Source organism: Dipodomys spectabilis, unplaced genomic scaffold, assembly GCF_019054845.1.
Source record: "Dipodomys spectabilis isolate Male_0828 unplaced genomic scaffold, ASM1905484v1 ptg000006l, whole genome shotgun sequence".
Classification (NCBI taxonomy): domain Eukaryota; kingdom Metazoa; phylum Chordata; class Mammalia; order Rodentia; family Heteromyidae; genus Dipodomys; species Dipodomys spectabilis.
The window spans coordinates 19,723,203-19,738,210 of NW_024870683.1; the positions used below are offsets into that span (position 1 = coordinate 19,723,203).

Consider the following 15,008-nt stretch of genomic DNA (forward strand, 5'->3'; position numbering starts at 1 on the left):
GGACCTGGGGGTTCTATCAGACCTATTCCTCCCTGCCTCTAGGGTGAGGTCTGAAAGCACCCAGACTACAGAGAGAGTGTCTGAGTCTCTGGGCTCTTCACCATCAGTGAAGAACTCAATGAATGCTCTAATTGCCTCCTCAAATATCTGACGCATTCCAGAGACAACCCTGGGTCTGTGCACTTTCTACACCTGCGGGCAAAACTGTGAGGCCTTTCAGTAAGTGAGAACCTGCTTGCCCCACAGCCTACGCGCTCCACACCAGCAGCAGCAGCTTCCAGTAGAAGTGAAACCAGCACAAAAGCAAACAATGGACACTAAACCAGCCCAACCCTCAATCCACATACAACACCAACCTGTACAGTAGAAATATCTCACATTTACTTCATTTATAAAGAGAGATATTTGTAGGAATGTCTTCTTGGCTATGTATTGTAAGAATCCATAAAAAGACTAAATCACAACTCAAAAATCCCAAGACTTTTTCCTGGTCAAAAACAGTTCAATCTGGCCCCTGCCCTAAGCTAACCTAAATCAACTACTTATTTGATCCATGGGCCACACACCCAGACTTTGACCACAGGCCAAAGCATGGTGCATTTGCTCTAATCCTAGCAATTACCAGGACATTACCAAAGTAAGTCTTATCTGCGGTTTTGTAATTAAATTAAATTAAATCTCCCAGAGCATCAGAGTTATGCATAGACCACATTCATTTCTCCTTGCATGAGCTCAGAGAGATTGTTGCAAAAAATAGATCATGAATAAGTTGACCATGTCATACTAATTCTATTGTGTAGTTTAATTGTCCTACAGCCATTTTGTGTTTCTGGGCTGTTGAGTAGCTAAGTCTAAGGTTTTTCTTTCCTTGAATGGCCCATTATCCCAAAGTGGAAAATTGTTTTTCCTATATTCTTGATGTTAGCATCAGATACTTCTGAGCCCTTATTGGCCCAACATAGGCACCTGTAGACAATACAGGCACTACAAATAGACAATGTCATTATTGAGTTCAGTCATAGACAAGGGGTTTTCATAATCTGTATGTACAAATGCCAATTATTGTTTGGTAAGGAGAAGGGAAATCTGATTATATTTGGTTTTGAAATTTTCTATCATCTGATAAGATGATAGAAATTTTGGGACATGATTTGCAAAGCTACCTTAGAGTCCTAACAGTTAGAAATATGATGCCCTTGTTTTCTGAAATGAAGATTCCCAAAATCAAACAATAATACAGAGATCTCCTAAGGACTTGTTGTGCCAAATGTTTCTAATCTTGTGTTTTGAGGCCCATGATAACTCTTACACCCAAAAGTATAACCAAGTATAATCTATCATGTCAATCTATCATGTCAATAACTTTCCAAATCAGACTTCCCATTCTCTGTGTGTGTGTGTGTGTGTGTGTGTGAGTGTTTGGGTGTGTGTGTGTGCATGTGGGATGAACTCAAGCCTGGGAGCAATCCTTGAGCCTACCACTTACTTCCAGCTTTTAGGTAGTTAATTGAATTTAAGAGTATCAAGGACTTTCTTGCCAGGGCTGGCTTTGAACTATAATCCTTAGATCTCACCTCCTGAGTAGCCAGAATTACAGGCATGAGCCACTGGCACCCAGCCACTTCCATTTCTTAACCCCCTCATCCTGTGGGCTGTATTTAGCCAAGTTGACCGCTTCCTTCCCCTTGAGGAACTTCCTTCCCTTTCTTCTCACAAGAGTGCCACATACTTGGATTTCCTCCAACTTCCCTGATAATTATTTCCTGCCCTTTGCTTTCTTAACTTGTTCTTCCTTATTACAGATTCTAAAAGTAGGCATCACTAATGGTTTACTCCTCATTTATGCTCCATAAAAGGAACTAGAAGAGAGAAATATACATGAACAAGCAGAAAGCCATACAGGTGGAGAATCAGAGATGTTTTCCAGTCTTCTCTGTGTCTCTACATAGCTTAAGAAGTTCTGGAAGGGGTTGGGGATTAAGGGAGGCAAAAGACAGAATGATATAGAAAGGAGGTCTAAAGAGCATTCAGTTACCAGGTGCCAGATGTATCATGAAAAGAACAAAGCAAAAACACTGCTTAGCACTACCCTGCCCCAGGATTCCAAATGATGAAGGCCAAGGAAGATCCAAAGATAGGAAAAGCCTATATGTGGAATATGACCAGATTTCCCACCCAACATTTTCCCCTAATGAACTATGTTAATAACATAATCTCATTTCTTTTATTCGCTCTTCCACTACTTTTGATTGAACTAGAATTTTACTTTGATATATCTAGGGTGCAGATAATTATTTTTCATATGGCTACCTAACCATCTTTTCTTGCTGATTTAAAAATGTCAGTTTTAACATCTGTTCAATCTTCTGTGATGCATTTCTAAGTTGGTATTAAACATTTTAACTAAAATTTTACAATGGGGCTGGGATGTAGCTCAGTGGCAAAGCGCTTGCCTAGCAGGTGCAATGTCCTGGGTTCGATCCCCAGTACCAAAAAAGAAAAGACAAAAAAAAATTTTACAATGTATTTTAATGCTCAGTAGGCAAATGTCACATATTGCTGTTTTTCCACAATGTTCTCTGGTTACTTTTGTTTATTTATGTCCTAAAATTAGCCTTTTAAATTCCAACACTATTCAGAGTATTATTGGGCTTATCTTAAATGTTGAAACAGGGAATAACTGTGGCTGGATATTTGTCTTGTACACAAACTACACTAGGAACCATTTGGAGAAGTTGAAATATAAACGTAGCTCTTTTACTAAGCTCTCTTTTAGTGTCTAGCTATTCCACCCTAAGAAAATTTACATGACCTAGCCAGGAGCTGGTGGCTAATAGTCTTAGCTACTCATGGGTATCAAAGTTCAAGCCAGCCCAAGCAAAAAAGTTTATGACATCTCCAAATAACCATCAAAAGCTGAGTTGAAGGCATGGTTTAGGGGGTAGTGTACTAACTGAGCAATCAAACCAAGCAAGCAAAAAGTATGAGATTCTGAATTCAAACCCTAATATCCCCAGAAAGAAAAACAGACTAGAAAAATTGCATGTTAGGTTCACACAAAACAGAGGTCTAAGAGGAAGAGGAAACATTATTTTTTTTCTGATAATGTAAAAAACAACAACAAAGGAACTCCAAGAGGTTCAGAGGTTGCCCACTTGCCCAACATCTAGGCACTGAAATACCAAGCTAGCTAGGCATCCAAAAATTTCATGAGCAACACTGATGACATAAAATTAGGACATAAAACTCAGTGAAAGAATTTTCCATCTACAATCCTGTAGATGATGAATGCAATGAACAAACACAAATGATAGTGATCAATGGTGAAATCTTCAGGTCAAGAGGATGGTGCTGTAGCTACTGCCCTAAGACATTGTTGCCTCTTTTCTTTCCACATATGGTTGGACTATTCACAAAGTGTGGTTATATTTGAAGGCAACAGGTTCTGGGGTTTTTTTTTCACTAGACATCAGGAAATAGTTGGGAGAAGTAGCTTGGATGAAAACCCTGTGCCAATGTCTGATTTCCTAGATGTTCAAGAGCACTGAGCTACATCTACTGATGAAGTTATACTGGGTCCAAGAGAGGAAGAGTTGTCTTTACCTACTTCCTACCTTCCTAGGCTTCTTAGGCCACAGTCCTAATAGAACCCTCACTGACCTCATCATTAGACATGAATGCTGCATCTTCATCTAAGTCTGACTGGCTGCTTGCCAAGACTGATTACACTAATTCATAAACTACAATTGGGGAAATCACCCAAAGATAGTCCTGTCTAATTTGATCTTTAAATAGCACTTGCTATCCATAGTCTCCTCCCCAAATCCTTGAAAAACTATATTTATTGAGATGATAAAATGGCCATATACTTTGAGTAGTCAAATCCCTAAGTAAACCACTGTAATATCTAGCACAGTATGAAGTGTATTTAAGTAATATAGTGCAGTGGTTTAGAGGAAAACTAACCTCAGAAGTCAAACACATCTGCCTTAGAAATCTACCTCCATCACTTAGTTGTTAAAAGAATGGCACACTTATTAATCCTCGAGAGCCTCACTTATCTTGACTGCAAGATAGACATGTATTGTTGCCATGAACAGAGAACGACTCTGGTTCACTTAGGAGAAAAACGAATTTATGAGAAGGATAACAGATCACAGGATAACCGTTTGATCAGGTAGCTGAATGAATCCGGGGACATCTTGGAGAGCCAGGCAGGAATGGAGGACAGTTGGGTGTTAGAATTATGGCCAAGATGTGAGCAGAGAAACCTGGTCAGGCTGACACAGCTCTGTGGCAGGCACTGAGCTGGACGCTGGATAATGCTGAAGGCACTGCCATGATTACACACTGCTCTGGCATGACTGCCAATGGATACTTGATGCCACCACTGCTGAAAGGCTCCCTCCCTCTCCTCTTCTTTGTGGTATTTGTTCTGCATTCAAAATCCCTGCACAGACATTTCACTGAGCTTCAACAACCAAATTTCAAAGAGTTTACTATCAAGGACACTGTCTTTCTTGCAAGATGTTTGTATGACTATGCACAAACATAGCATGATATTTGTAGTTGTTACCATTTTTAAGTTGCTTAAAACTTCCACCAGAGCAGTACTGAGCGTCTAAGCAGCCCTTGGTGGTAGACTGAGTCGACAGGTGAAGCCAGTTATGGCAGCAGCAGAGAATTTTCTATTTAGTCGATAATTAAATCAACACCCACATTCAAGAGATAGCTTTCTTCTTTACTTGCTATTAAGCCAGATGTAAGAACCTTAGGGCCTTTGAACTGTAGCCATTTTAGAATTTTCCACAGGGTTTTCAGACTGATTCAGAAATGTGAACCACAGTCCTCAGGGAATAGTTTTGTTTGGTAGTCTGGAAACCTCCTGCATTACATTAGTGTACTGATGTCATGTAAAGCAGAGAGAGGTAGGATGACGGAAAGACAATGTAGTCAGTCTTTGAGAGGTGAATGAAGGTATGACAAAATAATTGTGACAACAAATGAGAATACTCTTATTTACCATGTGTGCTCCAAAAAAAGGCTACGATTCCTTAAAATAATCCTTAAATTTGTTCTTCAGATCTGCTCTACAGCCTTCCTTTTTCATCTTGTGCCTATGGAAACTCACCTCTGTGAACTCTATCAGTGGGCTTTCTTGGTGGCTCATTTCCTGCTAGGTTGTATTGGGCTATTGATAAGAAATTTGCTGGAAATCCAAGCCATCTCTATGGGCTGAATCACCCAACCAAAGGCCTTATCTCCTATTAGGAACCTGCCCACACGGCTGCCTCTGCCTCCTTCCAATAATAGGTTTTTCTGTTCCTTCTACTTGAAGATCTAGAGGTACTGAAGAGCAATCCTTAATATCTCTTAGACTCTACACTAATGTTTGTCATTCCTTGACAGCTTCCACCTGTGTGTATTGTCTAATTCTATTTAAGATGACCATTTCTTTCTTTCTGGGACCCTCAGCCTGAGATATATAGAATACAAATTGACCCACTTCAATAGACCATTTTATCTCCTGGGAGTTCCTGCTAACATGTAAATAAAGTACCTTACATTGACTTGAAGTTGTAAATCTAGCATTTGCCTTGGTTTCACACACACACACACACACACACACACACACACACACACACACACACACACACATCCTTTTGATATCCCTGTCCACATTTGTTTCAAGTCTACTCTTTCTTCCCAACTACATGCTTGTAACTATCTAGTCTCCCTTGGATAGCATCAGAGGTTCCAAGTGTGTTTCCACTTATGTGCTTATGTGCTTTCAAAATGGCCCCAGACTGTAGGCTGTCTTCCCAGGGAAACTCCTAAGCTGGTTAAGCTTGCCCATGTCTCTGAGCCATTAATAGGCCTTGATCCCATTGTTCTGGTTTCTGTCAAGGTTATCACTTGTTTACTACCTTTGTTTTTGGTACATCTGCTTTGCTTCTAATACCACATTTCATTGTCTTTCTTTTCTGGAGCACTGGTTCCTTAGGCTAGCATGTTACTAAGAAATGAAATCAACTTCCTTCAACCCCCTTAATAAACCTAAACATTCACCAACTATCATAAGAAGTATTGGAGAAAAAAATATGACATCCAGTTATCTGACTAGCAGTATAAACTTATAGCTGACAACCTTAACAATATGTTCTCCTACTCTCTAGAATGCTTGTTTTAAAATTTCCTAGACTTTGCCTTTTACCTTTTTTGTGTGTATATGTGTGTGAAAGAGAGTACTGTTATGCTAGCTTTTAAAAGTTGGGATGTTTTAATGGCTAACTCTAATAATTCCTTGCCTTATATACTTTCCTTTTAGATTTTATTAGTCATTTTGATGTTTTCAATTGCATTGCTTTCATTGCTATTTAAGTGAAGTTCTTACTGAGACACACACAATATGCATGGTCACACAGGATTAAACTCATGCAGGAGTTTAATCCCCAAAAGCATATGTAATGATATTAAGAAAGTGGAAATATAATCCAACTGTGGTGTCCAGAGGTGACACCTTTAGGAAGTGATTGGGATTAAAGAAAACCATTAGAATGCAGCCTCCATTACAGTATCTGGGTGGTTTCATAAGTAGAAAGAAATAGACAAACAAATAGACCTAAATAAGGTATCATCTCAGTCTCTTGCTATATGATATCTTGGGACTCTTCATGCAAGAAGGTTATCAGCCCAATTGAGCAGATACCAGGCCCTCAAACCTCCAAAACTATGAGTTTAATAAAACCGCTTTTCTTTATAATATAACTTGTCTTGGGTATTTCATTACAGTGATGAAGAACTGACAAATACAGTCTTTGAATCATATTGTTCACTCTAGGCTTCCCATAATTGCTCAGATGTCAGGCTTATGCCACTACATCTAGCTTCCTTCCATGAAGAGGGAATCCACAGACATCTCTGTCAAGGCTAACCTGACACCCTCATCCTTCAGATATCAGCTTCCCGCAAAGCTTGGGATGACGGGCATGTACCACTCTATCCAGCTGTGTGTTAAAAAGAAAAGTTTGAACTTTTCTGCCTGAGCTAGTCTCAAACTGCAATCCTCCCATGTTCAGCCTCCCAAGTAGCTAAGATTACAGGTATGAGCCACTGGCATCTGGCTGAGATTAATTTTTATGATTTTTTTCCTTTTTATATCTTGAGCCTGAATGACATTGTAGATTATTTTTAAAGTGGAAGAGATGTGACACTGCTTTTGATCACTATGCTTTGAGCATTCATGAACAACAGTTCAGCACCATCTGCCACCCACTGTTAGTGTGAGATGATGCATGCCTTCCAGTCAATTAGGCTAGTGTGAGAGCTGAGTACCACCAGCAGGGCATTAACTATTATAAATGGCAGCATGGATGTAAACGATGAGGTTAACCAGGAGGACAGACTCTACTGAGACCTTCTATGTCATATCAAAGAGAATGGCAGATATTTGTACGCGATGAGAAGCCACTGAGGCTGTTAAGCAGAGAGTAGAGGATCACAAGACACAGTCCTGGAGAAGATATAGGAGATTATGACTGTGATCTAGAGAAATGTTGAGAAAGAAGTTGGGTGGCCTGCTATGAGCGTGAGGATAAGGAATGATCAATTCAAGGGCTATTTAGTTGTTAAACTCTGTAGGGATTGGAATGGTGAATCCAAGTGATGGAGAAGAGTCCAAACGAGGCAGATTCACATTATTTTTTGAGAGCTAGAGAGTGGTGGGCTTCAATCAAAAGGTCAGGAAATCTGTACCTCAGGGAATAGCATTCGTTGCATAAGGCATCTGGTATTGTCCTTCTGCCACTGTCTTAAAAGGGATTCTGAAGGGATTTTCTTTCCCTTGTTCCTCCAGCCCTGCACTTGCATTACTAGCCTAAGTGGATCCTCACCAGCTGGCTGTGTCCATCATTCCAGCCAAGTCTGAGAATTCCTGATTATACTTAGAGCCTGTGGAGCTGCTGACACGAACAGTCATTAGCAGACGGACCTACTGTAACAACTATGCTTTAAAATGTAAACTGTGGGGCGTTTTCCCCATCTAGAACCAACTTTCTCCTGTGTGAGTCTGGATTAATCATGAGAGAGCTCGTCCACATTCCACTGGTACAGATTCTCACTCTGGTTGCCTTCAGTGGGACTGAGAAACTTCCAAAAGGTTAGTCTGAGGGATCTTCTCTCCTTATGATCTTCTTTTGGTCCTAAGTTTTGTGTGTGTGTGTGTGTGTGTGTGTGTGTGTGTGTGTGTTTCATGACAACTGATTCACAGTATGGTAGACTTAGGTTTTACCTGGTGCGATAGAGGTGAAGTGTAAAATAAAGGGGAATGTATCTGTATAAGTAGTTGGTAGATGAACTCTTCTCTGTCAATATTTCCCTCTTAAGTTCTACAAAACTCACAAATAAGCTGAGCCTTGCTGTACATACAGAGTTCTCTCTTCTAGAAGAGATGTTAGTGGGTTAGTGCTAGTTATCCAAGTCTGTTTTATGTGTATTTCCGATCTGAAGGTGGTCTAAGTGGATGATGAAAATGTATGACACCAAGTATGCCAGGTGTAAAACCCACTCCAATTCCAGATATCTGAACAAAAGTCATTACTTTTTGGTTTCAGTTTTACCAAACGCTACATGAATATTTAGTTACCAAAAATCAGAAAGAGAGAAAGATGTCCACAAGACACCAATGCAATGAAAGCTTAAAGATAATGTGTTGTCAATAACTTTGAGGCTGAAAGACAATGTGTTGTCAATAACTTTGAGGCTGAAAGACAATGTGTTGTCAATAACTTTGAGGCTGGCGTTGTGATTTGGCTTGGCAAGAGTGCAGAAGTTTTTTTCTCAGAGCCTTTGGAATGTACCGGAAATAACACCACCTCAGGGGAAAGGAAAGCAACTTAAGAAACTGACAAACACCTGTTGCAGTAGCAAGAATGTCCATAGCGATATGGTTTCTGGCTAGGGTATTTCAAAACCAATGTGTGTCAAGTCAGGAAGAGTGGAAAGTCTGTGATTTGTAAAGTGACTGAGGGCTTCATAGAAATATGTTTTTTAATGAAGTCATGTGAAAGCAGCCTGAATGGTATCATTTAATGAATTTCATATGAAATGAATCAAAATGGAGTGAAAGGGGTTTGGTGTTTTAGGACACATCCAGATTATTTGTCCTTATCTTATTTTAGAGAAGTACTGAAAAGTTCGTATGGGGTAGTAAGCAAAGGTAACATTTCTTTGTAAGTAGATGGGAAATGTTATCTTTAGATTTTGTGACTCAACATTTTTGAGTCATAATGTCAAAGTTCACATGCAAATAAGGTGTGACTTTTTCCCAATCTCAGTTTATAGATTTTTTTTGTCTTGTTTTTGCTTTTCTGTTTTCATTTTACTTGAGCAGAAGAGTATCCTCAGATGTATTAAAACACTTTCCAACAGATACTTCAGATAAAAGAGAATCTAGATCTTTTCCACCAGCTAATAATAGCCAGAAAGCCTTAACATTGGTTTCAGATTATGTTAATACTTCCTGATCATACAGCGGATGTCCGCTACGACAGCACCTGAATGTTTCTGAACTGTGGATTGTAGTAGGTCTCATCTGTGTCTTTCTATACCATGTCCATACATAAAAGAGCCATGGCGAAAGATGAAAAGCTACTAAAATCCAGTTTGGTAAGGAGCAGAACAATAGATTTTGATAGTCCAAATGAGAATTCAGTGTATGAAACAGAGTCCCCAAATGTCTCTGTAGAAATAACTCCTAATTTATATTCTAGAAAGAAATGCTTTCAGTGCCTAAATTATACAACAGTCCTATCTGAAATGTAACACTATTTCCATTTTGAAAGTTTCAAAATAGTGACGTTAAGATAAAAATGCCAAGTATCTTGGCTTTTAAATAAAATAACCAGACTATTAAATCAACTTTGTTACCTATCACTTATTTGCTGCTGTAATTAGGGTTTAGAATTTAAAACAATTTTTTCTCAATCTGCTTTGTAAAATCTAAATCAATGTGGGTTTAATAATAACTTTCATCTGAAACACCACACCTAGAAGAACAAATAGCCACTTAATAAACAGAAGAGTTTTGGAAGCAAATAACAGCATGAAAACAATCTAAAATTTTAAGCGCTGAAATGTTTGGAATATGTTGGTTGAAAAGAATCATGTGGATACTATCAAAATAAGAGTGAATTCTCCATCTAAATTCTCATAGTCATTTTCTGTTTGCCAAATGTAATAACAAGAAGAGTTTTTAAAGTGACTTCCTTTTTCTTAAGTACTTTATCCTGATTGAAATCAAGGTATCTGCGTGATAGCATATGACATAATAAAATAAATGTATCTTAAATGAATATATATATATTTTTTATTTTTTTATTTTTTTATTTATTTTTATTTTTTATTTTTGCTTATGTGGTGCTGAGGAATCGAACCCAGGGCCTCTGGCATGCAAGGCAAGCGCTCTACCACTGAGCCAACTTCCCAGCCCCTTAAATGAATATACTTTAAACAAGGACATTTAAGGCTTGGAAAAATAGCCAGAAGATTCTTTTCTAATTCTTTGCTTATCATTTCCTTAATTAAATCAATATCCAGCTTTATAGAATTAATAGTTTATTGGCTTCATTTTAATTTAACTGAGGCTCCTAATAGTTAAAGACAATGAGGACACTCAATATCTTTCTGAATCATTTCAACTAATGAGACTTTTAATAATGAGCCATTTCATAACCACAAGAAGGATAATTTTATAAACTGTCATGTAAGAAAGTAGCCAGAGCTGTATTGGCTATCTGCCTCAACTATACACTTTTAACATTTACTGCTGAATCAGGAGTATGAAGCATATGGTAGGATATAAAATTCTACAGGACACAGAGTTCATGCAACTGCATTTGTATAATATGCAAAAGGATCTCCTGTCAAAATCCAATGACCCCATTTACTACCATATATAGAATCCAATTTATATAGTGTCTAAGTGATTTATCTTTAGATATATTGGAGTAACCTTCCCTTTTAAATCATATGCACCCAGGGATAGAATTCACAGATTTGACATATGACTGAGTCAGTACAGGACGCAGCTGCCAGTGAAATAAATCCAGGACAGCAAGTTCTGGATAAATGGTTTTACAAGGATGTGTGTTGTAAGAGTTACTCACTGTGTGTTTAGGGAAACACAGTTGCTTTGAGTATTACCAACCTTAAAGAAAAGAAAGGAAGAGAAGAAATGTTAGGATTTCTTTCCTCTCTACCTTATTTCCAATGGTGAAGTGGGTAACTCCTCAGTGAAACAGGACCTGAGGTCATTGGGGGAGAGTTTGTCAGTGAAGGAACCGGAAACAAGGAGTACATTCAGGAAAGATGGCAAGGATTTCCCAGGCCTGATGGAAAATCCAGTTAGGGCTGGAGACCGAAACTTTACAGTGCCCCTGTCCAATAATGTGATAAGTATATATGATAGCAAGGACAAACAAATTAATTCAGGATTGGTGCTTTCCCAGGTCAGTGCTGCTATTAATACCTACAGGGCAAATCGATTATGGTTATATAACAGAACTGTGTAGTAGAGGTTAAATAGCAGAACAAGGAACAAGGACGCTTAAAGCTTGGACGAGAATGTTGAGATCAGGTTTCCTTTTCCTGCTCCCCAACACTTTTCTGATGTTTTTTAGGGAAAGCATACAGACACTGTAAGACCTACTTTCCTCTTAAAATGAAGAGCTACCATAATGCGGTTTCATGCTAAGATTATTGGTAACTAATAACCACCCCTGGATAATGTGTAAGCCTGTTTTAAATGGATCCTCATGAGACCGTGGATTAACCCCACCAAAGGCAATTTCAGAAATCCTAACAGGCTGGGCAGAACTGCCTGTGCCTAATGCCATCCCCAGAAGGAGAAGCTAGGAGTGTGTTCTTTTGCAAGAATTAATAACATGGCATTAATAATTATTTTTTATCAAAAACCTTATGAGTTACAATTTAATCCTACAATAAAAATAACTTTCACTTTATTACATCTTCTCTGAAGATATGTCAGTATCTAATATTCTCTTTGGGGAATCTGAAATAGTCCTAGAACTACTGTTTTCTTATACTGAAAAGAAAAAACAAAAAAGCTAACCATGCAATGGTGGCTCATACCTATAAGCCTAGCTACTCAGAAGGCTGAAATGAAAGTTCCAGTTTCAAGATGAAAGTTCAAAGCCAACCTGGGCAGAAAAGTCCACAAGGCTCTTATGTCCAATTAACCAGAAAAAGTATCTGGACATGGAGGTGTAGCTCAAGTGGTAGAGTGCCAGCCTTGAGAAAAAAAACTAAAGCTCAGCAACCAGGCTCTGAGTCAAGCCCCAGTACTGGCGCGCGCGCGCGCACACACATGCGCGCACACACACACACACACACACACACTTTCAGGATGTTGAGAAGCATGAATCTTTTCCAAGGTCTCAGCTCTGATTTCATGAAACAGAAGTGAGCAAATACACTGGCTTTTTGGTGTAGTAAATTGTTCTGACATGTCCAGCAGCAGCTCTTCAATCAGACGCTGGCAGTGTCAAGGAAGTACCATATTGTGTCCAAGTCATCCAGTTCAAGGTCTTTAGGTCTTTAGGTCTACAAAAGTGTTCATTTTTGTGTTTGTTCTCAACAGTGTCCTCGGAGAGGGAAAGAGCCTCCTACTTTACACAGACCCCAGCTGTGATAAAAGCTCGGTAGCAGCATGAAAGGAAACATTTGCTACCTCCACAAATACCATTAAATGCAACTATACGATTGTGCCAGATAAATTTTGATAGCAAATTTGGATAATTTCAGAATATGGGCAAAGCAGATTTAACTAATTATATTCTGCCTGTAAAAATAATGGTATAATAGAAATGGTTACCTGTGGGCAACCACTACGGCAAAGTACTATCTATTTTTGAATTATGAGATAGGAATTTTAAGTCAACCTGAACACTGAAGTTCACTCTATTGCTTTGTACTTTATATAAGTGATTTAACTATTAGTTTTGTTGTTGTTGTTTTGGTGTTGTTGTTTTGGTGCTTGTCCTGGGGCTTGAATTTAGGGCCTGGGTGCTGTCCCTGAGCTTTTTTTTGCTCAAGGTTAGTACTCTACCACTAGAGCCACAACTCCATTTCTGGATTGTTGGTGGTTAATTGGAAATAAAGAATCTCACAAAATTTCCTGCCTGGGCAAACTTCAAACCCCGATCCTCAGATCACAGCCTCTTGAATAACTAGGAATAGGTATGAGCCACCAGCATCTAGCTAACGTTTATTTTTTATAACAGTCATAGACGGTATTTAAAATTTATTTTGAAAGTTGGGTGTGATGATACGTGCCTGTAATTCCAGGTATGCAGGGGATTGTGAGACTAAGGCCAGGACAGTCATAGGTAGCAAGCACTAACCTCCAAAACAAAATGAATAAAAAGACTAATTGCATAGCTCAAGTGATAAAGTATTTGCTTGGCAGGCCCAAGGCCCTGAATTCAATTCCTTAATATCATGGGAGGGAAAAAACATTTATTTTTAAAACATACACACAAATATAAAACAAAAATTCACTATTATATATATATATCCATCAGAGAAGTGGGATAATAATATTGTTTCTATGATTCTGTGTTCTGTCATTTTTTACCTAGCACATAAGCATATTCTTTATCAATTAATTTTCTTTAAAACATTAATTGCAGTGTTTGTATAATGTCTTGCTAGGTAACATTTCACTGATATATATGGAATGGCTACTTCTCTGCGAAAAAAAGACCCCTATTTGTTATACTTCTTGATTTCTGCAGTATAAATACTCCAAACCATTAACTACAGCAATGTCAAGTTACAACAAATACTGAAGACTGAATTGGGAAGTAGCTCCTGTAGACCGTCCTTTATGTACTGTGCTATCATACAGATATATTTGATGAAAATGACCTTAAGAACATAGATAATAACATACTGAAGTTAAACAGGAATTGATACATTTTGAGAATTCTTAGTTGTAGTTTTCGTTTTTATTTTATAGTGCTGGGGATTGATCCAGGACCTTGCGCCTGCTAGGCAAGTACTCTTAACAATTCTGCCTTACCTCAGCCTTCTTATCTTTATTGTGAGACAGGGTCTTGCCACTTTCTCTGCTGACTTGTGACCCTCCTGTCTCTGAGTAACTGAGATTACAGACATGTGCCACCATGCCTGACTTAGTTTTTAAGATAACTTATTTACTAATAAATTTATATAATTTGGCTTTCATAACATCTATATTTAATTATCTCACAGCATTCACAAAAGTGAACAACTGTCTTTTGTAGGACAGTACAAGACTATTCCAACAGACATAGTACCTAGCTTTCCTCTTATTTTTATTACAACCAGTACAATTTAGCACAATTAATTTGTTTAGTGCAGTGAAAGTCATCTATGTGTCTACTGTACGTGAGATTACTTATTTGGGATAGATTCTAAGGGAAGACAGTAACAGCAAATTTGAATGTAACCCACAGACCAGGGTACAATAACAGAGTCTGGGTTCTGTTTCTAAATGACAGAATAAATTAATATACAGTGCTCCATGCTTTGAAAACACCTGCAAGGGCTCACTCTAGAAGTCTTTTCTGCTTGAGTATACCTGGTCTTTATATGGACTAAAGTCTCTTTCATATAGGAAATAGAGTGGCCAAGTTAAATGTTTAGTGTCAGATGATGGCTTGGAATTGCAGGAGGATATCTAGCAACTAAGCATGGTATGGTAACAGGTAATATTTGACCACTTGCCAAGCAATGATGACCTTTTGGATCCGATGTGGAGTCTACAATGTCAGTAGCTGCTCCCTGGTTACTTTTTCTGCCTCTTTAACAGGCAAGTTGAGGGATCAGGTCTTAAACATACTATCTGATTGTCTAGAGAAGTAAACCAGTGCCCTTCTTAAGGAACCCAGCATCTGTTTCAACACACTGGCTGTGATCTTGCCTTTCCTGCACAACTACATCAAAGA

At 38.5% G+C, this 15,008-nt stretch overlaps 1 protein-coding gene across 6 annotated transcripts in view; it reads left to right on the top strand.

Annotated features, from left to right (window-relative positions):
* The first annotated feature begins 7,943 nt into the window (after positions 1–7,943).
* Musk (muscle associated receptor tyrosine kinase) overlaps positions 7,944–15,008 on the top strand; it is a 93,925-nt gene continuing 86,860 nt past the window's right edge. For all 6 annotated transcript variants that reach the window (XM_042696505.1, XM_042696511.1, XM_042696534.1 and 3 more), the window contains exon 1: positions 7,944–8,158. In XM_042696505.1, coding sequence (XP_042552439.1) covers positions 8,080–8,158 — 79 coding nt within the window. In that variant the 5' untranslated portion in view covers positions 7,944–8,079. The remainder of the gene's footprint in view (positions 8,159–15,008) is intronic.